Below are 24,896 nucleotides of genomic sequence, written 5' to 3' on the forward strand. Positions count from 1 at the left end.
AAAGGTAAGATGCAAGATGTATTATATTGAACATAAGCAAAACAATGTAGAAAAAAATATTCAAATAACTCCAACGTATTACAACACAGCTGTTGCTTTTGCTCATTTCTGTGTATTCAAACTTTTTCAAACTATTTTATTCAGTAAGACTGGGTTGATTAGAGTGATATCCAACCCCAGGTTCTAGACACAATAATTATTCTGTACCTGTGAGGGAGATTTCTTAAGATCTCATTGTAATCTGTTCAGTCCTACCTGTGCAGTCAATGGAGGCACCTACAGCAAAGCAATGGCATCTTGCCCTGGAAGTGACAAGAATAAATTGCAAGGTCATCTGAGAATCAGGCTGTTCTACTGAAATGAATAAGCCAGGGTTCAGAGGTATTTTCATCTAATGTAGTTGAGACTAATGAAGAGAAGGTATAAAACCTATTAAATCATAATGAAAATATTATCCTGTGAGTACCATTCTTACCTTTGTGAGGAACATAGCGAGTAAACAAATGTGCATGGCAGTGAAGAATGAAGCTCTTGTTTTATTAATTTTTCTAGAAGTTGCTAGATTTTAAGTCTTCTCAGCAATTATACACTATATACTACAAACCAGTACCTCTGTACCAGATAAAGACAAATGGAAATGTAGATGAAATGTTCTGATATACTTTGTGTTATTATGCCATTGCAAAATTTGATGGGAGGTGAATTTTGCAATGAATCAGATTTTAAAATTAAGTCATTGTGACAGTTATAAAACTGTAGGAAGACACACCAAAGACTGTATAATAAGCATTATTAATTGACATATCTTATTTCAGCAAATGACAAGATGGGACAGTCAGACTTTGGTAGATTTTCTAAAAAAATTAATTGATCTAAAGGTTCTTTGTGTAACATTTAGAGAATACTGATTTGCTTGGCATTTCTGATCAATCTTTTCTCTCTTGCAGAAAAATGGATCTACTAATTTTGACATACAGAAAGAATGATAATGAAGTTCCACGAGTGTTTAGTTAAGAGTATTGGCCTGTTAATTCAAACCAGTATGGAAAATGATTAATTTTATTGCTAGGAACAAATACTCTAAATTCAATTCTACTGCATGTTTCCCAAAGGAATTAATTTATGATAATTTAGATGCTTTTTCATACACACATGCCAGGAAGTAAAATAAGATATTGTTCAGTATATTCATCAGATCTGTGAAACTGCTAAACTGTATGTAAAACTAAAAATTTATTGAAATTTTCTGAACAGAAGGACATACCTACATGTATGTTTTGAAGGAGCTGTGTTCTCTTTCCTGAAAACACATCTCAGATATAAAGATCTGTTATCCCTATATAACATGAATGGGATTGATTGCATCAAAGATTAGTCATTTAAAAGTCAGCTATTCAGTTTAAACTACTGTTTTCATACAGAGTGAGGTGGGTTCGCTATGTACCTCTGAGAAAAGACATCAGTCCCCAGAGGAAGATTCTTCCCAAGTAACTTAAATGATAAAATTAAGATGGAACAAATCATCTTTGGAAAATGCATCTCTATTACTTTAGTAGGATTCTAGACAAAAATTGTTAGAGGGTTTTAATTAGAAGCATCTTGCTCCGTGTTTGTAATTCTGGTAACCATTGTATTACCATTTTTTTAAGAAGTGCACACTTAATAGTGGCCATGAAATCATGAAATACATACTTTGCATGACATTATGTTGTTGTATTTATCCTTCCTACTTTATTAAACTGAATATCTAAACACCTTGGATGGATTCATCTTGCCTAAATTTAAACATCTGCAATGTAGACATCTATTTCTTAAGTTACTTGATCTATTCTGCTTTCAGAGTCATACAGAGTAGTAAACATTTTTAGGAAGCGATTCAGTTGCTCGGATTGCAAACATCTATTTTACCATGATGTTAACCACGCTCTGAATGTACATCTTACTTTACGTGGTTTGCAAAGGAACCTGGAGTGAATAGCTCAGATTTCTAGACGTCTGCATTAGGGCAGATAAACTCCTTCCTTTGAGCCTACAGTGAAAGCATTATTTTTTTTTCCTTTTGGACAGTGTATGCGCATTGAAGTATACAAACTGAAAGAAGAGTTCATGCTTTGTTATGTTTCTGCAACACTCAATTGTTACCTGCCTTATTTGCCTAAGATAATAAATAGTTCAGCAGTTTGCTGGACAAACAAAGGTGTTGACTACTAGTCTCTGCCATGAAATGGCTTAGAACATGGTTATTCAGAAGTGATTTCTCTCCCTTACATCTCAGCTTAGAAGGACTTCATAGATACTACCATGACAAAGCTAGAGTGCTTGAAGACTGCTGGACCTGAGCAAGAGCTTAGAAAGGGGAAAGTGCCAAAGCCACAGATTAATATTAGACTGTTGAATGGCTGTCCCAGCCAAAATTTCTCTCTTTGTCTGCACATTCAGTAGTTTGCACATGGATGTGTGTCTAATTTAAACCATTGGGCCTGCAGCTGAATAATGATGTAATCTGTCTTGCCTGGCTTAAAGGATGTTCAGACTGATATACAAAGGAGCCATGAAACAATAGACTGTTTTGTTAAATTTATGAAAATTCTTTATAAACTAAAGGCAGTAGTTTAAATAAACCCGTTAGTATAGATATTTTTTCTGGTGTGTGTCTCCTGCTGACGACATATTACAGTTAAACTATTCTTGTTATTACCCTGTGCTTCCCCAGGAAGCAATAAGACTTGCACAACAGGTAGAGAAAAGTAATGGTGTCACAGACTTGGTCCTGTTCAGAGGCCAACAGTTATTGCTAAGGCTCAGTTACAATGGCAGATGTTAGATATTCATTTAAGCTAGCACATTAGAATCCAGGACTATCTAGTGTGTGAAGGGATGAGAAATTTTAGTTCACTCCACTAGAGAACAGAAGCAAACTCTGGATCCAAATATCTGCTACTTAAATGCTCACTGACAGAGAAGTAGCAATAAGAAACAATAAATAATAATTCTGTGCTCATTAATTCATCCTTGCTGAACAGCCCTGGTAATTTTGCCATGTGGGTTTTTTTGTTATTTTTTATTATATGTTTTAAGTTTGCTGAAAAGAAACACCACTTTTGTGATGCTTGATATTTACCATATAAAAGCCGGCACGGCAGTACTCATTAAAAAAAAAAATCATATTAACATCTCAATACTAATGGATCAAAACTTAATTGTTTTTTGTCCTTTTTGCATATCATTAGCATGTGGTGTTTTATTTCTCTTTGACTAGTGCTTCCATTAAACAATCCAAATGAACAGTTTGCTGGCAGCTGTTTTAATGAATGTGCTATCTTCAATAATGCATTAAATTAGACCAAAAAGCTGTATTGAGGGATGATGTACTAAATTATGTGGGGTTTTGTGATTCATCAGGCCCATTTTTTCAGTGTGTAATGGATACTTTATTCTTCAAAGCTGGGGCATAGCTCTACAGGGGGGGAGAATCAAGTAATAGGAGGAAAGGACTGAAATAATGCATATAATAAATGTTGATGTATTCAAACATGTAGATGGCTTCAAAGCTACTGGTATTTACATGAACCAAGAATGCCACAAGAACAGCTCTGCTGTATTAATATATGCTGTTGTACCCTGTGTAGGTTCTTAGAGAACACTCAGGCTGAGCATCCCCTCCCTAGCAGTGCTTGAAATAGGGTGACAAACATCTGTAACATTGTCCTGTCATACTCTTCCTCTTGAAATAAACATCTCTGTGAGTTTGGCAAGTCATGCCCTCCATTACTTCATACAGCCTCCTTAGCTAAGCTTGTAAAGAACTGGTCAACATCAAAGCGGGCTTGTTTTTATTCAATAGGTCAGATCTATTCCTTGCTCCTTGGTATGGAGTTGTGGGTTGTGTTGTGGTAGTTTCACGTGTTCAGTTTATTTACTCTGGATATATATAGGTCAGAACTCTGCTGCTCCCCTTGGCTGCCTTAATACTTTAACATAATCCTCTTGTTTAGAATGAAATGTATCTGCTTTCCTGGCTGGTTTTGCTTTCTGATCATACTTGCATATTGCTCACTGTACCTACTCTGTTACACCAGAAGGTGGTTTTAGCTTCCAGTCAAGTTGGTGTCAGACTACGAGGAAGAAATGTAGCCTCCTTTTCTCCCTTCTGCTGCACTGAAACACCTCGGGGGTTTTTCACAGCATCACAACAGCAGAGACATCCTTCATTCCATAAAGAGAAAGGATAAAGATACTTAGGTAGGCTTGATGTGCCAAAGGCTGAGATGGTCAACTCTGTTTAGATGCTTAATGGATGAAGAATCACTGACATTTTAAACCCATGAGATATTTCCTTCTTTGACTTCCAAGGCCTACTGTCCTGTTTTGTGCTTTGCCTGGTCTGAGCAACTCAGCTCTAATCTCCTGCATCAGTAAAACTGGGATTTAGAAACATTCCATGCAATTCAGGGACAAGAATCTGCAGATAATCTCAAAACATGTTTGACACACACTGCCAAGATCAAACCTCCTCAGAAATTTCCTGATAACTACTGCCTTTTAAAATCATGGAGATGGTGTTCTCCTCTTTGAACAGATCACTGGCCCAGAAAGTGAGGGGGGCAAGTTCAATTTCTCCCCCAACATACCTATGTTTTAACTAAGTCATGTAACACAGTGGAACAGGCTGGTATGTGGAATAAATAGATGTTCCCATTAATGTTTTTGCCATGTTCCTTGACCTGTTGCAGGGTGGATCCTTATGGCCCACGACCCACAGGATAGCTGCACTGCCTGCACATTCACTGTGTGCCTATTGACCCCTCAGGAATGACTGCTGAATAGAAAACACAGACAGTCCTGGGAGCAAAGACCAGATCGTGGAATTTCTCCATCTCATCTGAGTGGTCTAATTCATAATTAAAAGCAGTCTGAATGATTCTCTGTTTATGTCTGTTAATGCCATGTTCCTTTCTAGCAACATTAGAGGAGTTGTCTGCGCTCAGATTTGGCTGAAATAGGATGGTAAGGGAGCAGAATTTTGGGGGTTTGCATCTGAGAGTACTACAAATGTCTTCATATGATGATCTCTTCTAAGCTTTAGTATCTTTGCCTTTCCAGTCTCTGACTCTTTTGGACAGGAGCGGACTCCTGTTTGTGCAGTGCCCAGCACAGCAGTGGCCTCTGGGTGGTACTGCTGCACCTGTGTAAATGGCTCAAGCAAAATTCAGATTTCACCTCCCTTTCCAAGCAAACTACTTGTAAATGTACTGGTTTTGTGGCATTTTTATAACTGTGTCAGTTATAAATTGACGGCTACAGTCTCATAGCCTGTGTTAGTATTTAAAACTGGTAAACTGGTTAGTTGTTAGTATTTAAAACTGGTAAACTGGTTAGTTTTATCCTGTTAAGAGTCAATATCTAAGTATACTCATGTCAAAAGCACTTGTCTGAGTCTTGGCATTGCTATGCAGTCACCAGACATCTGTTACGGGAGCTTAGACAGCCATTGTGGTCAGAACAACGGGCAGCCAACATTTTAAAACTACCTGTTATTAAAAAAACCCACAAAACCAACAGAATAATTTCTGGAAAGAAAAGGCAACATTTTTCTAGCATTCAAGGTACTTTTCCTAAGGGGGGTGTGGGTGTGTGGGGGGAGGGGCAGAGAGTAGTGTTCACATGTCAAAATATCCCCAAAAAACCCAGAAAAAGGAGAAAAAAAATAAGAAAAGGATAAAAGAATTATGCAAAGAAACCAATTAAGGACAGGTAGAGTCAGTGATTTTGAAAACTGGGAAAAGGAATTTAAAAAGTAATAGTGTTGGCATAAATAGTGGTGCCGTTGAAAGCAATAGTCAAACTTGACTTTAAGATGAATATTCCACAAAACGCTGGTGTATCTTCACATCTTCTGTTTTATCTAGGGAGTTCCCACTCATGTAACTTTGAATTATGTTGTCCCCATATGTAGTTCAAAACTTGGAATGAAGAATGAGAAACCAGCTAACCATACTTGTGGCATTATAACCTCCAACAGCCAAATATCTAAAATAACTAATATTTGGGAAATCCACAGAAGTATAGCATTGATACATTTGAACATTGCTTTTATCTGTTTACCAAACTAGTTGATAACTAAAAGTAACAGTAAAGCCTTTTGTAGCAAAATATCAGCTTTCTCACAACAAAATTCTGCATGGGAGCAAGCATATCAGTTTTGGCACATCTGTGCAAAGCTGAAGAAGGAAAGCAGGGAAGTAGCAGTATTTTTTGTCTCTTCCACTCTAGTGTGAGACATCTCAGACAGTCAGAGGTGAACACATGCTTTGAGAACTTAGATTTCTGGTTTTTAACTTGGAAATCACCAGGACTGTTTAAAAACATCCCTGCCTTCTAATCCAGACTCAGTATCTCCTCGGTAGCAACATAAATGAAACAGGGGAGTGGAATTAGCAGGGACTTTTACTCCCATAATGAAATTGGAACAAACACGACTAAAAGATCTAGCTAAAATGAATATGCTCTTTTTGTAATACCATGTTCATACACCCTTCATCGATCCAGTGCGTGTACTCAAAAAATGCCTTTGCTGCACTGCACTTCTATTTCCAGATTGTCCCAGAATGGGCAGATTACAGATCAGCTCTCCAGCCTTGGAGCTGTGTCTGACGCTGGCTGTACACCTGCAGAATGGACAAATGGGACTCACAGACAGAAAGATTGATAAATCCGTCACTACCCAGAGGCAGGAGACCTGGCAAGGCAGGAGGGATGGCAGAGGTTTCTACGCTGGTCTAATGATCTGTTGCAGAAAAGATGTCAAGCACTCTGTAAGTTATATAGTATATGGAAGAGAGGGTCTGGAAAACAAGTTTGGATTTAAGTTTTTTAACTGTACTTAAATTCCCCTCTATAGGTATCTTTGCAATTTATTTCATCTTTTGTGACTGAGTGGGTTATACATAGGGCAAGGGCAGGTTTTTGCATACTGAATGGGAAAAAGAAATCACGAAAACAAATTACATGGGCAGTTCTGGATATTCAGCAAAGGTTTCTGCTTGATCAAACTGAACTTGTATGAGAGATCAGTCACTTATGATTTTTAAGCCATTCCCCATTTGAAAATTTAACACACCCACTTTGATACAAGAAAACCCTTCCAAGCAACTGCAAACTTCCCATGCCTTTTTGACATGGTATCGGTGCTGCTCAGATGTGCCTCCTTGAAAAACCTATTTACTGCTGGACCAAGGGGGTTTTGTAATATTTAGGTTTTCCTACATATGTGATATAAACAATGCTAAGCATATTACTGTTTAGTTTTTTAACATGGTGACTTCTAAGACATTTTACAGTATCATAAAGCATTCAGTCTGTTGACCTATACTTAGTAAAACTTTGCAAACTGTAAAAATCACTTAGTTATCCATATGATGGAGCTGCTAACATGGACAATAATTTTTTTCCACTTTATGGCAAAGCTCCTCAATTTCTTGAATCTCCTTCTCCCACTGTATGCAGATAGAGAAAACTAAAGATGACAGTAGAGAAAAAAAAAAAAAAGAGAGGAAAAAAAAAACCCAGAATTAATTGAACCCTCCAGTATATTCACGTCATCATGAAATAAGCCATTTTTCATGTGTCAATGTCCAATGTTCCCCAAAGACAAATCAAGCTGAAATCTGGATTCTTGGCAAAATGAATGTCATGGATTTTTAGCCTCCTGGAGAGAAGCCGTACTTCTGTCATTACGGTCATCAGCATTTTACACTCAAACGGTCTAGCTGCTATTTCAAAACCTTGTAACATTATCCATTCATTTATTAACAACCTTGAACTCCGCATCTGCCCCTCTACCTTCTCCTTCTTCTTATTCATCAGTGGTAAGGTTCTGTGAAGGAAATTATACTCTCCAATATACTTGTGTACTGGAGACAATGCAAAGGTTCAAGCTTATTTGAAAGCATAATTAGTCTTTGTTCTCAGTGAAGACTCATTAGGAGCAAACAACCCATCCTGATTTGTAAGATCCAGGCTGATATTTTCTGTCTATAGGGAAGGGAAGTGATTAATGCCTTTGAAAGCCAGAGTGATTTGATATGGAATCGATGAGTCAAAATAAAATAAAAAAACGTCAAATTAGAGCTGTTAGGGATAGTTCTGTCTAGACGGACCTACAAACTAGCAGACTCTAAGCTTAATGCATAGACAGTATATTTGCATATCATAAATGCTGATTTTGTGGAGCAGCTGGGGCTCACAAAAAATGCTGCAATGTTAGATTTGATCCTATAGAAAATCTATTCTAGCAGTGATTACAGTGTACTTCAATTTAATATTAATTCAATAAGGAAAAAGCCAGAAGGACTCATGGTAGTTTATAAAAGGTAACCGTATAACAAAAAAAGAATTCAATTAGCAGGAAATTAGCAACATCTAAGAAGTCGAGATGTTTGCAAGAGACATCAAGAATGATAAATCCATGCTGTAACTCCAGGAAAACGTTTAATTGCTCAAATATTTTAGAGCAAATTTATACTTAACAATAACATATTGCTGGGACCAGGTAGTATCCATGCAAAAACTCTACAGCAGCTCAAGTGTGTCATTGCTGAACTTCTCACAGGCGTTTGCCCCATCATTCAAAGCAGGCTCGGTGCCAAACAAATTAGAAGCATCAGCTGGGACATCAGTCTTGAAAAAACACGAAAGCTGCTCTGGGGGACTATATTTCAGTTAGTCTCATTTTCTGTCAAGCTGATTTGTACAAATTATCATAAATAACTGAATATAGAAGCATCTGGATATGTATGATATATTGGAGGACAGTCCATACAGCTTTTTAAAGCAAGGTATGCTCATGAATATACAAGTGTTTCTGAAAGAGCCAATATGCTTTTGGTTAAGCTGATTTTTTTTCAGTATATTTGGATTCACAAGTATTTTCACGGTCTTTCCCTAAGCTATCGTGACATAAGAAAACATACAGTATTAACGGAAAGGAAACAATAGAATACAAAATTCAGTTTTCATTATGGAGGGAGACAAACAAGGGGAGGTTCAGCATTCAGCCCAACTTCTGTAGGGACAAGGCTATATAAATTAGGGCTTGTCAGCTTGGAAGAGAAGTAACTGAGTTTTATGCAGTCATGAATGACAAAGAGAAGCTGAATAGAGAATGATTAATCATTCTGCCTTTCTCAGAAAAGCACAACTAAGGGACATCCAATTAAATTACTAGGCAGCAGATTTAAAGTATATAATAGGAAAGGTTTTTTTTCTTACAATACATAATTAAATTGCAGCGCTAATTGCCACAGGGTGTTGTAGAGTTCTAATGTTTAAATGATTTAAAAATGGGGCTCAGAAAATGGTAATATTATTACGCATTGGTGGCTATCAAAATAAACGCTCCAGATGTCCCAATTCAGCGATTTCTGAAAGCTGGAGAAAATGCCTCAATATTTTTCTTATTTCCGAGATATTTTCCTTACAAAGTTACCCAGTCTTTGTTAAAGATGGACTTCTGCTGGTACGGTAGTGGCTCTATTTTTATAAAACCAATTTCACAGTCATTTTTCAGACTGGAACTGTACTTTAAAATAATCTCACCAGACTTGGAGTTTACTGTCCATGCTCTGACCTTATTGTAATGCATCTTTTGTATAGCCCAGACTGGATTACTGCAATTAATTCTTTACCGGCTTGCCTGAAAGGCAGGTCCAGCCTGCAGCTATTGCGGCATAAAGCAACAGGCTTATTACCAGAGAAGAGCAGATGGGATTACTAGACTTCCTGCTTCTTTGTTCCGCGTTGGGATCCTATCAGTAACTATACTGATTCAGAAATTTCTATTATAGGATACCATGTAAGCAGCACCCCATAGTAGATTTCTACTTATTTAGGGCATATAATTTCTCAGGTTCAGCAACAGCAGGTTTCACGGGCACATTAGGATGTTTGGGGTTGGTGTTGAACACATTTTATCAATGCCTCAAAAAAAGAAATAGAGCCATCAAGTCTTCACAGTGCTTTCTAAAGAGTTTATGAAGTTCTGGGTTATTCAAACTCATCACCTGCTGAATGGAGCTCATTAGCAATTTATTAGTAATGTCAATATTGGGACAAGAATAATTTGTGCTCTAAAAAATCAAACAATTAGGTCAAATATTTTAATGACTAAGATGTTCAAACCCTGTTTGCAGAAGACTAGCAGGCCAGCATGAAGATCATGAGATCATGGTTCAGGAACACACAGTTTATCTGCCAGCACCTCTACATGAAGCTACATCGTTAGTGAAATTGCATGTACATTTAAAATAAGGCAACAAACACAACACAGTGAAATGCATTTTTACCTTTTACTAGATCCACCTGTTCAGGAAATGCCTGGAAAAAAGGTAGGGTCTCACACAATGACGGTGAGCCCGCTAGTCAAAGCATGCACAAGTTTAATCTGTTCTCTACCCGTACTACTGGATGGAAACTAGGCTGAAAGCAGGCCCACTCAAGGAAGAGCCAACCTTCTGGACCACTTGCTTGGGGACAAGGTGTAACGAGCTTGATCCTGCCTGTTGTGATCAATTCACCTGAACTGCCTGGAAAAGCTTTTCTACCCGTGCTAGGGCACTATGCTGAGCCCTAACCTCTTTCTCCTTTGGAACTCAGCTCTGAAACAAGTGTCTGCATGCACATTTGTGTAGGCGGCACAAACAGTAGAAGGCAGTTGAAAATTTGCACTACTTTTACTCATAGCTGAGGGCACGCATTTCCATGGCGATTCTGTAGCATCATCTGCCATGACGCTAGGTGCTCTAGGATCTCTCCAAATGTGTCTCCTGACATATCTCCAAACCGGTATCTGTGTTAGATTTTTTTAACGATGCAATATCCTGACCACACACTGTCATGTTCCTGTTCTGGCAACAGAAGAAATCAGATAATCATTTCCTGTTTTTTTCTCGGCCCACTAAATAACTTTGCTTGCCTAGTTCAAAGAAAGAAAGTAAATCCTCCATTTTGAATCTCTTTCGAGTATTTCCTCTGCCTCATTGCATGATCCAGCACTGATACTACCATAAACTTCTTGGCTTTTTTTTCATTGTATGTTACTGATGTCTAATAAACTTGATGCTACATACACTGTTAATTACCTTTTTTATCACTTTACAATCTTACTGGACCGGCACATGCATTTCTAAGAATTGAGGCTAGTGCTGTTATTAGTGATAACAACCTGAGAGATACGCCTTTTGCCTGGGGCTAAACATGTAAAAACTCAGTTCTCGTTTTACTTATGGGAAAAAAAATTACAGCTATCTGTACTAGTGAAAACTGGATCATGCTACTCACTTTGATGACACATGGCAGAATCGGGGCCAGACGGTTTTTACACTGTCAACTTTTTCCACTTCTTTCTTCCAAAGGGACAGAGGAGACACAAGAGAAGTGTCTGGGGGCTGTACTTGTTCTCTTCAGTGATAAAAAGTTACATTATCTGGAAGTCAACACTCTCTGCCCTGCTCTATCTTCCTTTCCAGCCACTCTTGTCGTACCAGTTGTTGTTATTTGCACTGTAAAAGAGCTTAAAAGACAGACGAACAATAGTGCCGTTATCCCGTGCATGTGCAGAAGAATGCTTCCAGACTGAACAAAAGAGAGAAAACCGTGACAGGCTGGATGACTTCAAAGTTGACTTATGTCCTGAAGAGAGAATTAGTGTCTGTTCCCCCCTTGCATAAGCAACCCAAGGCAGCAACAAAGCACCATGAAGGCAGCGGTGGCCGCCACTGCGACCACCCTGCCTAGAGCTGCTGCTCAAGAACTGGGCAGCGACCAACTGGCAGCTATTATTAGCGGGTGTTATTAGTGCTATTAGTTCTTAGAGCTATTAGTGGGTGGGAGAAGGAACTCACATGCTTCATGGCGATTTGTTCCCTATTTCATATCAGAGCTTAAAGACTTCAGGATGGTAAGTTAGGAGGTCATCCCCTGCAGCCGTAGCTGGGGGAAACGCACCCAGCGAGGGCTGTGTGATTGATGGCTGAGCTGCCCTGGGCAGCACCAAACCTCTGCTCACCTACCAGGCACGAGGGAGGGACACAAGCAACGGGTTCTTTCGACACTGGGCGATGAAGGGCAACGTAAAAACACTACAAGGAGCGAACATTACCCGTGCAAGACTTGAAGGCAACAAACCCGCCTGCGTACGTGGACTGCGTTAAAGGAAGCCATCTCAATACAAGGGCATCTTTCATCTCGGGGGCTCTCCTACACAGAAACCCATAGGTAGTTACATGGATTTCTGCTACACTTGGTTCCATCTTCCTGCTGCACCAGCAACGTTATCTTTAAAAATACGTGGCTTTGCTCGCTGTGAATCAAAACTCCCAGAATCAGCACAAACCCACAACCGCCTGCTTTCGGCTGAATTCGTCCTTTCAAGCCCAACAAAGCCCCTACTTGTGATTCCCATTCCCATCACACTTTAAATCCGCATAATTACAAACCCGACACCACCGGGCTCTAATTACACGGCTCACGGGAGGAGCGGCGTCCTGGGCCGCATCCAGCCCGCGGGGGGGGGCGGGGGGCGGCACCTTTGTTTAAAGCCCCGGGCGGAGGCGGCCCCGCCGCCCCCAGGCCTGCCCGCGGAGCTCCCCGCGGAGGCGGCCCCGCCGCCCGTCCCTGGGCTGATGGCGGGGCGGCCGGGCGGCTCTTTGTTCCCGCCGTGTGCGTGTGCGCGGCGCTCCGGCTGCCGGAGTGGGAGGGGATCCCACCCGCGTCCCCGCCGCCGCTGACGGGAGGCGCGGCGAGCGGGGCGGGCGGCGCAGCTCAGCGCAGGGCCGGGCCGGGCCCCCAGCGCGGCCAGCGGCGCTCCCCGGCGTTCCCGTCTGCCCGCCGCCCGCGGGGCCGGGCGCTGCCCTCCGGCGGCGCGGCGGAGCAGGTGCCGGCGGCGGTGCCGGCGGGGCGGCGGGATGGAGGCTGCCTTGCTGAAGCCGGCGATGATGGCGGAGGTGAAAGGGAGCGGCGCCGGCCCCGCCGTCAGCGCCGAGCTGGAGGTGAAGAAGCTGCAGGAGCTGGTGCGGAAGCTGGAGAAGCAAAACGAGCAGCTCCGCAGCCGCGCTGCCGCCGCCGCGGTCGCCGCCGGCCCGCCCAGCCCGCACCTGCTGCTGGCCCCGCCGCCGGCCGCCGTCGCGCAGCGCCCCGCCAGCCCCCCCTCGGCGGCGAGCGGCGGGGCCGCGCCGTGCTTGCCCAGCCCGGTGCCCACCCTGCTGTGCGCCGCTGCGCTGGGCCCGCCGGAGCCCCTCGCCTACTTCAAGCCTTCGCCCGGCTTGGCGGCGGCGGCCGGCGGCGGCGGACAGGAGCCCGGCGGCGGCGGTCCGGGGGCGGCGGCCACGGTGCTGGACGAGGTGGCGGTGCTGGAGCTGGAGGACGGCGGCTGCGGGCAGGACGAGGATACCTGGTACGTGCGGCGCGGCCCTGCCCCGCCCCGGCGCGGGTGGCCGTGGCCCCCCAGCCCCCGCAGCGCTCGCCCCGCCGCTGCTCGCCAGGCCTCCATTAGCATCCCCCAGCCCACTCCGATCCACTTGATCTCCTGCTTAAACTTAAATCTGCCCTTTTAAAAAAAAATTAATTATTTTTGTTTTCATTTCCCCCCCCCTAAACGTGCGGTCCCTGCGGCGGGGGGGCCGTGCCCGCGCTCAGGCGCAGGTGGGGGCTGCACCGGCCGTGGCGCCCTTGGCCGGGGCGGGGGCGGTCTGTGCTCGTTTCCCACTCGGAGTTGGATCGCCTCTCTTTAATGACAGGTCTCAGCCTAGTTTCAGCCTCCTGTTTACATAAGGAATTAAAAATAGCGAAATTGTTCCGGGAAAGCCTTTATTTGCGCAGCGCTGCCTCCCCATCCTAAAATCTCTGCCCAGTTGCCTCCCACCTTCAGGGATTTGGGAGGGCTTTTGTCTTTTAGACATTGATCCAAATGGGTGGTTGTGTATCTTCAGCGCCCACGTTGCTCCCAAAGGCACGGCTGGGTGCTAGTATAGTCAATAAAGCATGAATGAATAGTGAATGAATAAAGCAGAAAATAAAATCACCGAGGGGAACGATGGCACTCACTTACAAACAAACAGAAGAGGAGATTACAGGCTAGAGATACAAGTAAATAAGTAATCCTGGTGTCTCAAAACTTGTCGTAGTAACGTGGACGAACGTTGTAGGGATGCTGCTGGAATACTATGGGAAACATCGGGTGTGTAATCATGTTACACATAATTCGTGCTCAATTGTTTTAAAGTGTCAGTAATAAAATATTGTTTATCTATCTTGAAATAACTGTTTTCAGTATCTGCGAAAGCTTCAGTGTAGTTTAGGTGGCTGGTTTTTACATCTAGCTGAAGTTCAGGCCAGCCAAGAATAAAATACAGTATAATGCAGCTGAGACGCATTTAAACATCCTTATTTTTGGTAGAAGAGAAGGGATTTGAAAATCAGTCTAAATATGGGAAATATCTCCTGTATGCTGGTTCTGTGTCCTTCATGATACAAATAATACCATATTGCCATTTCAGAAAATAGCTTTTAAGAATCATCAATAAATTGCATAGGAATTTTTGTCAGTGTTGTTTCATTGTATGTACTGTTAGCCTGCGCAGGGCCGTTTGGGGCTTGTCAGTCTGGATTTGAATCAAATTTTACATCACTTCTAACCCCTGACTTACCTTCACATGAAGGAATCTCAAATTTGTTTTATCCCATCCTGTTAACCAAAATGTTTTCCCTGTTTATGTTTATGGGTGGTGGACAGTCATTGTTATTTCGTGTTCTTGTTTGATTTGTCCCCTGGAAGCAATCCTGAATGCTTTGGGGGCTGGGGGTGGGGTGGGGCAGAACTTACCTTCATGTCACATATCTATGTGTCCACAGAAAGAATTTCATGACAGGGATTTTTTAACAAATTTATTCCAGTAAGAGCTAATTGTTTTAGCTGTTGAACGTTTTTGGTTCAAGGCTAAATCTCTGCCATTGTCCGTGAGAGGTCAGCTGTGTGATGCCAGCTACTTGGGGCTTTTTTGTAATGTCAGTCTTTAAAGCCTGCTATCTGGAAAGCCAAAGACCAATGCATATCCTACTTGATGATTAGTAATTTTAGGCCTTAAATACCTTTGCTTTTTTTTTTTAACTGCAGTTACCAAAAAAATGTAGAATTGGCATCATTGCAGACAAGTCAGACCTCTTTTTGCTGTTCAGCTTTTTGCACATCAGTCACATGTTTAGCTTTTGAAGTACTTCTGCAGGTTAACAGGAAAGCTGAAAGCTTTCATCTTATTTTGGGGGGGGTTGTTTTTGTTTTTCTCTTTTTTAAAATCACTTTTTTAAAATGTGTAGTCAGGGGAAATGAGTCCTCTCCTCAGAGAAATTCAGTAGTTGATCTCTGCAGGGACTGCCAAGAGAGAGCAATCACAGTGAGGGTATTTATTCCTTGTGAGCTGGACAGAGTGCTGGTTGACTCAAAGGAGAAAAAAACCCAAAGATGTGGCAGACGCTGGAGAACAGTTGCTCTTGAGGGACTTTGGTAACTGTTGAGCCAAAACCCTAAAGGTGAAAGACTGCTAGCTGTTCTTTTTTGGGGTTGTTTTTTTTTTTGGTCTTGCCTTTTGCACCTCCCACGTGCTGGTGAGTGAGGATCAGCCTTTTGACTGCAGCCCTATCGATCGGAGGCGGTCAGGCCAGGGAGCTGTGCAGCCAAGAATAGTTCCTTTCCTGGGAGATTTGCACTTTCCCAGGTGAACCATTGTCTGCTTGTGTCTGCTAATCTGCAAGGGCAGCAGCAGCAAGGCAGATCCCAGCTTCAAGAATTTCCCCATGAAATGTGCTTTGATACTCGGCTTCCTAGTGTGCTTGACCATCTGATTAGCTGCTTACACTTGTCTGAGAATAATGCGTATATGCTCGCTTTTCTTGCACTTTTTTTTCTGCTGGAATTGAATATCAGAATTGGATTTTCATTGTTTCTCAGAAAATGTTTAATCTTTAAAAATCTGACTTGTACAACATTCAGCTCATCTGGGAGGAGGTACTCTGTATGAAAATTAAATGTAATCAGCATTCTGACAAGTTGATTAAATTGTTATAGGTAAACGAGTGAAATAGATAACAGTGAAATTATGATTTAAATATAAAATCAAATACTGGAAATTAGATGGTTTCAATAAAGATAAATATATAGGGGAAGATTGATAGCATCTCTGGGGGGTGTGTGTGTGTACAGCACTTAATGCATTTGAAGTTTGGGGCAGTCCTGAAATTCAGATAGTGGTAATGAGATGGCAGATTTTTATGAGAAACCTGCTTGAACTTTGTTTTGATGTGCCAGGCTGTAAAGTTCATATTTTGCCACCCACTTTGAGGAGGAAAGAAGAAAACAAAAGTAATGTGAATTCTTCTACTTCAGAATATCTTTTGTTATTAGATATACTGTAGGGCTTTGCATTGTTATAAATGATTAGTGGGCAGGAAAGAACACAAAAGTTAAGTATTGCGCATCTTGCTGATATTTGTGTGTATTTTGGTTAAGGTTGTACGTCTTGCCTACCAAGACTCTCACTCCTCAAGAGAAATCACTGAGTCCTCTGCAGTGGTGCAGACGTGTTCTGGATCATCCAAGTCCTGAGATAGAGGCTGCAAAACGTTCCCTATGCTTTAGATTGGAACAAGGTAATCTTATTCTTTGAGTTTCTTTACTAGTAAGTTGGCATTTTTGGTCTGGCTTTTCACTTGTGTTTGCTTTTTTCCACAGTTTAGCAAGCTTTACGAATGGCAAACATGCAGGTTTTTTCCTATGTATTCAAGTCTTCCTCCACTACATAAATGCCAACAATTGTTTGAAATATTTTTTTTGTGATCATGCATTTTTTTACAGTGTTCTTCTTCATTAATCCTTTTTTTCTCCTGCATAACTCTTGTCTTCTAAACTTGACAGTTTTCATCCATTGCTTAAAATAGCAGACCTCTTGCCAGGAAAACTTGGATGCTAACTTTAATATTGATACCTCTATTGAGATTTGAGAAACAGTGCTTTCGGGTTTTTGTAAAGTCAAAAATTATCACAGTGCTTTTTATGTATGTTTTTAAAAACATATTTGTCCACATCTAATGTAGTATCAGGACATTGCTAAGTGTAGGACAGACCAAGAAGGGCTGTAGCTTGACTGCTGGCACCACTTTGTTGGGCTCTCATTAGTCTCAGGTACTGGGATCAATCTGATGGCTATTTGGTGCCAGTGAACTTGTAGTTACAGCTGGGCATGCTGAATTCTGATCTAAATAAATATCAGCCAGCATTATTTTTACTTTTTTACCATCTAGGGTCCCATTAAGATTGTAGTAAGTGGTGTTGAAGAAAGCGATTAAGGCAGGATATTATCTTAAGGGTTATAACTCACTAGGCAAGGAGCAGCAAATGAACAATATAGGAGGATGACAGGAGAAGGAAATAAAGCTAATGACAATACGAGCATATGGGCGTATCAGTTAGCTACAGCCGTCATTAAGAGAGATTGAGCATGTTCCTGTATGCTGTGGAGGATATGGGTAGCTGTGGATTAGTCTTATCCAAAATCTGGCATTTAACTGAATCAGTCTCTGAAGGCGTCTGTCTCTTTATATTGACTGTAAAAGATTCTATGATGATTGTTTTCCTAGCCATATTTAGTTGAGCTCAGTTGCCTAAAGTTAGGTGGGCCAGACTGCAGTTCCTATGTTGGTAATTGTCCCATCTAGCTTTGGGGTGGAACTTGGCTCATGATTTGGAGACTTGATTCAGGCATCTGTGGTGTGAGCTGGGTGTCTGTGTGTGGCAGTCAGTGGGAGTTTTGGCCGTAGGGTCAGAGGAATCAGGGGAGCTGCTCAGGTGACGAGGTGTAGGTGTTGGCCTTAAAATGAAGTCAATTGCTCGCTTGAGCCCACTGACAGCAGTGGGTGCTTGGTACTCCCGTCTGCTCACGTGAAAGTGTGTCTCTGGTGTAGGGCACCCCAGTCTGGTTTAGAAGCTCAGTTTAGATTGCCCCACAGAGGCAATAGTGCCATTTGAGATGGCCTTGCTTACCCTGGTTCCCACTCAGGATAGATACACATCTTCCATAGGTCCTGTGGCTTATCTGCCATTCCTCTGATGGCATAATGGACTCACAAGGGCCTCTCAGATCAGGAAGTGCATCTAGGTATGGGCAACTGAATCAAGCCCATAATGTGAATGCAGAAGCAAGCCAGAGGAGCGCGTGACCTGTTTTTCCCTTACAAGTTATTATTTAAATTTAATAGACAATAAAGGTGAAATTATCGTTTCAAATTCAGATCACTCTGTGCTTATCAGTTCAGTCTCTGGGCAGAAGTCACACTGAGTGACATGTGTCAGAGCTATGTTGACAATGAATTGCTTTGATCCATACGGTCTACTCCTGGTGCTTGTTTCATGAGTTTCTTGGGTTTGGTAAAAAGTTTCTGAGAGACTATATAAAACTCATTATGGGAGCAGTGTGTTCAAGGAGGGAATGGGCTCATATTTCTGCTGCAGCAATTCTATCCTAAAATGGTTTTAATTAGTAATTCAGTTAGACTTGATTAACTCTCACATTTCTAAAGATTTTTATTACCTGTGCTTTTACAAATTACGTAATAAGCAAATGTCATATTTCTTACCCTAATTTTGTAGAAGTTGTTTTCACAGTATTTATTTCTTCCCCAGTTTTGAAACCATGTGTGAGATTTTTGTAAGAATCTAGTAATTCTGTTTTAAAAGCACAACAAACTTCTTGTAATCTGACTTTTCCTGGGTTTTGTTTTGCAGTGCACTCTTAGCAGTAATTATGTGTGTATAAAATACATACACATAATTTTATCCTGATTTTAAAAGTGTCTCAGTAAGAATGGCATTCTTGTTTTCTGGTACTGGAGTTTAAAACTTGTGCTTGTAAGTTGAACAGTGCTTTTCCCTTTTATCCATATGCCTTGCAAGGATGTTTTAGAGGGATTTTGAAATCTAGTTGTGCCTCTTCTGTTTGGTACTGAGTCGATGGTACTTGAGTATTATTAAATGTGTAGTCAAAAAACATTTATAATAAACCAATGTGTGGTTTCTGAAATGGCTTACAGGTAGAATTCGCTTAGTAATTTTGTCCATGGTGCATTAAACAAATAATTAATCCAGTTTTAGGTACTATAGTGCACATAGAAATAAAAAGCAGTCGAAACTCATTTTTGCCTGCAAAGTCAGCATATCTGAGTAAGTGCATGCAGAGAGTGTGATCCAAATGTAATAAAATTTTGCCAGGCTATTTTTCTGAGTTTTAATTGATTCCTGTTCTCTTCCTAAGATTTTTAAATCTGTGCCTATTTATTCCTGCTCTTGTAAATTTTCCTTATTACATTATATCCTGATTTTCATAGAAGTACTCATTTGTTGTCTGAAATATCCCAGTTTTAGGATAGTGCATAACAAGGCTAAAAGTCTTGTGAGAGACCTGCCAAAGCAGCCGTAGGTGATGAAACGCTGCAATGACTACATCATCTTTCAGGCTGGAGAAACACTCGAATGATGTTATTTTCTTATTGCCTTGTTCTCACCAGCTTGTTTCTTTTCTAGTGAAAATTACTGTTTTAAGTATGTCATGGTGGAAGTAAGATTTCATCTTCTCATAAATCTGTAAGTGTATAAGCACAGTGGTGGTCTCTAGCAGGTGGTTCTTATGTGAACTACTGTGAGAACCTGGACAAGCTTCTCAACCTTCCTCTGGTCCACCACTAATTAGGTAAAACTTCTATTGTGTTTATAATGAGCTAGGCTTATTACAAGCCCTGTTTCCGTGGATTAAACGTGCTAGCTTTAAGGAGGATGAAAGTTAAATGTAACCTCTTATGATAAGATTTTTGCTTGGAATTGTTCCTGTTTTCCATGAGCATTTATACTGTTGAGGTAATAATACTTGTTTATGGGGTTTGTTTTTTTTTTTCTCTGTGGCCTGACCTGGATCACTACTTTCTTTTTGCTTTTCTTCAGTCATCTTTTTGTTTGAAACCTTTCTGGTTTGTTTTGTTTACAGCAATTATCTTATCTACTGTAGTAGAGTCAGTTTCCCTCTCCCTTTGTTTTTTAATCTTCCTGTCTGTTTTATTTCTTTTGATGCATTCAAATCATCAGGGCCACATTAACAGTCTTAACGGTGTGGTGGATCATCTGTATTTTCTTGGTAGTACTTGGAGATGTTAGGACATGGCCGTATTAAGCCCTGTGAGCAGAGAGATGTGATGTGTAAAGTTCCTAGCTGATGCAGATGAGTATAACCCCTCTAAAATAGATGGCATGGTGTTGATTGACACCCTGGCTGAAGATACCCTGTGTGGCTTCACTCCTGTAAAATGCTCTGGGGCAGGCAGGTGGATAAACTGAGGAGTTAAGCAGCTTAGCAAGGAGTCAGTCTGTAGGAGCTCAGCTTTTATGCAGGGCTTCAGAGCATATCTCATCCAATTCAGCCTTCCAGACAGAAAACTCCTCTTTCCTGGAGAATATGAAATATTGGCTAGATTCAGAGTTTGGCTTTAGATAAGTTCTTATTCAGAAATACTCCTTCAGATCTTTACAAAGAGTAAGCAACAGAAGTCTGTAGGTTTTGCAGTTGGCTGCAGTAACTTAGAGCTTTAAGATTAAACTCTGCTTCATTTCTTAAAATGAGTAATGTGCTTCAGGGTGAATGCTGTTATGTTGTCTGTGGATGAGAAGGTATGCTGTGAAACAGATCTGTGGTAGTTTCTCTCCAATTGCTTATGATTTTACAAAAACCAGGAATCTAATCAGTGACCTTTTAGCCTTTATTGTGCTGGATCTCTGTCACATGTCAGTTAAGTTTCATATCTAAACATATAACATACCTGCAAGAAAAACTAGGGGGGAAGGAAAAAATCCCAAACCAAAACAAACGATTTATTTTGACAGTACTGTATTCTTTTTACATGTAACAAAAAAAAAACCAAAACAAACAAACCAAAAATCCCCAACAACTTGCAGCTGGTAGGGCCCCAGGCAGCAGGTTTTACCTGGACACACAACTTGCTGCTTACACAGAAAGAGGTGAGGTTCTGTCTCATTTTGCTGATTCTCTTGCACTTCCCAAGCGTTCATAGTGAAGTTATTTAGTTTGGAGTCTTTAAGATACAAAATACATTTCATCAGATGCTAAGGATTTATCATGGGGAATTTCTATGCTGTAGTCTAGCAGCAGTAGCAAACAGAAAATACTGTAACTGGATAAAAATTTTTATTTTGTATGCTGCACCCAGTGCAAGGTGGGATTTTTTATTATTTTCAAATAGGTCTAAGTTTATTTGCTGTCCATTGATGCATCAGCAATGTATGTTGTGGCACTCAGGACTGGATTAATAAGATTTAATACGGCTTTCTCATTCTTATTTTTCATATAAATGAAGATTAAAGTTTTACGTAAAATGCTTTTGGGGTCGCAAATGGTAACGTCTTGAAGCTTGCAGATGATTGCATTTTTGTTTCCCTCATAAATAATAAAATGTCTAAAGCTTTAGAAGGAATGAATTAAGTGGCATGACAGATTTGGTTTTGTTTTGTGTGTGTTTCTGATAATAAAGGGTGATGTGCAACTGTAACTCCTATCAGCATCTGAGCACCTTTCCGGGAATGTGACATCTCAGAGGACAGGATGCATAGCAGTGTTCTGCTGTAGTGTGAGCTTAGTGCTCAGAGTACACATATACATGCGTTTATTTGATGTAACCTGTTGTAACAGCTGCATAATTCCAAGGAGTTCTTAGAGATTTTGCAAATACTGGTATCACTGGATATTCTAACACAGCTGCAAGATGATTGGTATGTTTCAATTTGGAAAAACTTGGGTTTGATATTCTACTTACATTTCTAGCAGAGTATTTCTGTCTATCTGGAACATTTCTGCTCGGCAAGTACATTTCAAGATAAAGTGTTTGGTTGAAAACCCTTATGGCAACAAATGCACAGAAGATCAGACACTTTATATCCATTTCAAGGATATCTTTTGCCTTTTTAATATAGCTCTTACATATGACTTCTTTGAAAGTCATTCTACTTTTCTTTGAATTATAATATATGTACTGTTTAAGAATTTAATTTCCTATTTGGAGATTGTTGTGCATCACAATTAAATATTTTCTTAGAATTGATTTCTGGTTGTCATTATAAAAAGATACTAAATCCTGAAGTCTTTGTAAAGGTTGGTAGAGAGGTGGTGTTGGTTTTCTTAACCTCAGTTGAGAAGATACCCCTCCCTTTTTAGAGTGTAAGTGTTCTGTTAATCCACAGTAGCTACTGAGTTGGAATTATCAACTCATCATGAGTGGCTGAACAGCTAGAAACACTGTCAAATTTTACATGAGAATTTCAGTAGGCTTATTTAAAATAGGAATAACTTACGCTTGCAAAATAGTCTCAGTCTGTAATGCACCATATGTTTAAAAGCAGTAGTAGTAGCATCAACCCTGACAGTTAACATTAAAAATACAGGCACAATTAGTGTTATCCAGCAGAGCACTAATTGCTGGTTTTGTTACCAAAATATGCAACTAGTTTCCTGGATAGAAATTAAAAAGAAACCTAGTTTTTATTAGTGGTCCTGGAGGCACTTGAAAGCTTAACCCCTGAAGATATTTTTTCTATGGAAAGGAGGTTCTTCTCAAAACGGTGCTGTTCTGGAAGCTGTCGTTTCATTTTTGCTCCTGATAGTCTATAATGTCTTGCTCATTGTTTGCTGGTCCCCAAATTATTGTTACAGCTTCTGCTGATTTTCTTTCACTGTCTGTTTTTGATGTATGCTGAAGAGAGCTGGGAGGGGAGTAACGTTCTGGAATGTAGATGAGCCTCCCCCATGTGGTATATAGAGGTAGCACTGCTTCTTTACTAAAATGTTTATTTCTGTATTTTTGCTTTCAGGGAGCACTTAAGTTCTTGTCTTCACAGCACTGCATCTTTTGAGATGCTTTTGTTCTGACTGTTTTATGCCGTGATGCCTAAGTATATTTTTGTTGGTTACTTCTGGCATATAGTCCACAGTCCTGTAAATATGCCATACAGTCTTCTCCTTGGCAGCTGACCTCACGTTTTAATATATTAGGAAGATGTCAATTATCTGCACTTACTTAACCAAGTGTTCCATATCCAGCACTTCTCAGTTCGTATTTTATGGAAATACAATATTTATACAATATTTACACCAGTCATTTTCTTTTACATAAGAGTTCACACAAAAGTTACTGTAATAAAATAAAACTTTTTTGACTCTACCTGATACTGAAATGTAGTCAGTAAGCTCTGACCTGAATACTTGAGGCATAGGCATTTTGAGAGCCGCTTGATCTTTTTTATGCTGCAAGACAGAAGATGTTAGTACAAATGACAGAAGTATAGGAGTTTATAAAAACAAAATTCCTGAGCATTTTATTAATTTTTCTTTCATAAGCCTCCCTTAAAATGCTGTTTTCTTAATTCTACTTCTAGAGTGGGTTGTATTTGTAAAATGTATTATTACAGAAAATGTTTTCTTGTGGAATAATCACTTTTGGTAGGGTCACTAAGCCATCATTAAAGTCTTTGAATGTGGCTTGATCAAACACTGTAATGGAATGCTTCATTAAAAGCTTTGCACTTCTGAGAAGTCTGAGGGAGAAAAGTAGTATAAATATGCCTGCAGGACAAAAAATTGCTTTTGTCAGAAAAAAAAGCTGAAAACCTAGGTAATTCTTGTTTTGAAAAGCATTTGCAGCAATTTAAAGTTTACATTTTTACCAGTTTAAAAGGGTCATAAGAAAAATACAAAAGAAGATAAAGTCACAAAATATACTTCATGTTCTTGAATATTTTAGTTTAAAGTATTTAGTTATGAGATTTTATGGAAAACTGATATGGGATAACGATTAATTTTTAAAGTGATATTGAGCTAATGCCTTTAGCATTTTTTATTTCATTGGTTTATTTATTTTTAAAATGTTTTTATTTTATTACCACAATAAAAGTCATGTAAACCAAACCAGAAGAGGTATTGGATCACATCCGCTGGTGAATTTGGACTACCATTATCACTTCTGTGGTGTGAAGTACTTGTAAATAGAGTCTACACAGCTAGCAGACCTGAGATTAAACCCACTTTGTCACACGAGAGAACTCCGTACCATAACTGCATTTTGAGAGAGCTTTTTTCTTGAATGTGGATGGCTGAATATACCCAACCCTGTGTGCCCCGCTACTGCAGAGGGGCATTGCAAATGCATTCTGACTTGGAGCAAGTGTTTTCCCACTTTTGAAAAGAAAGGCAGCTTCTCTTGTATTCACTTGTCTTCCTCCATTATGTAGTGCCAGTGTTGGTCTTGCTACCTGTGCTGTATTAATTCAGGATGAGATGGCTTGTACCTTGAAATGTACATTTCTAGTATGGTTACACATAGAAGTAGAGGTGGCTAACCTTGGACATATCCTCATGCAGTCAGATAAATTCCACTGTAAGAGTTCATGAGTTATATCCTCTGCTGCGTAGGAGGGAAGATCAGTTAATTTCTCTTTTCAGTTTTGTCTGCAGCTGCTGGAGGACAGGTTGTTTCTAAGTATGGTAAGAAATCAAATCTCAGGTAACTAAAGAGCTTCTTTTGGTGCTAAAGGTTATGAATAATTTTACAAACCTTAGTAATTTAAGTTAGATACCTGGGAAAAACTGGGTACCCATTGACTCTGAAGAAGCTAAAGGGCAGTTCATCTAGCCTGTCTTACTTGATTCTTAAACAGTTGTCCGAACTGAGTATGGAGATGTTTGTTTCTCTCTGCTAATTAGAAAAGATGTTAACATCTGAAGGAGTGAAATGGCAGTATT

At 40.3% G+C, this 24,896-nt stretch overlaps 1 protein-coding gene across 2 annotated transcripts in view; it reads left to right on the forward strand.

The window, feature by feature from the left end:
- Positions 1-59: 59 nt before the first annotated feature.
- Positions 60-24,896, forward strand: part of SLAIN1 (SLAIN motif family member 1) — an 88,621-nt gene continuing 63,784 nt past the window's right edge. For both annotated transcript variants that reach the window (XM_080375840.1, XM_080375841.1), the window contains exons 1-3: positions 60-5,315; positions 5,348-13,450; positions 16,559-16,698. In XM_080375840.1, the coding sequence (XP_080231966.1) occupies positions 12,963-13,450; positions 16,559-16,698 (628 nt within the window). In that variant the 5' untranslated portion in view covers positions 60-5,315; positions 5,348-12,962. The remainder of the gene's footprint in view (positions 5,316-5,347; positions 13,451-16,558; positions 16,699-24,896) is intronic.

This window comes from Falco punctatus, assembly GCF_963210335.1.
Source record: "Falco punctatus genome assembly, chromosome: 2".
Taxonomy (NCBI): domain Eukaryota; kingdom Metazoa; phylum Chordata; class Aves; order Falconiformes; family Falconidae; genus Falco; species Falco punctatus.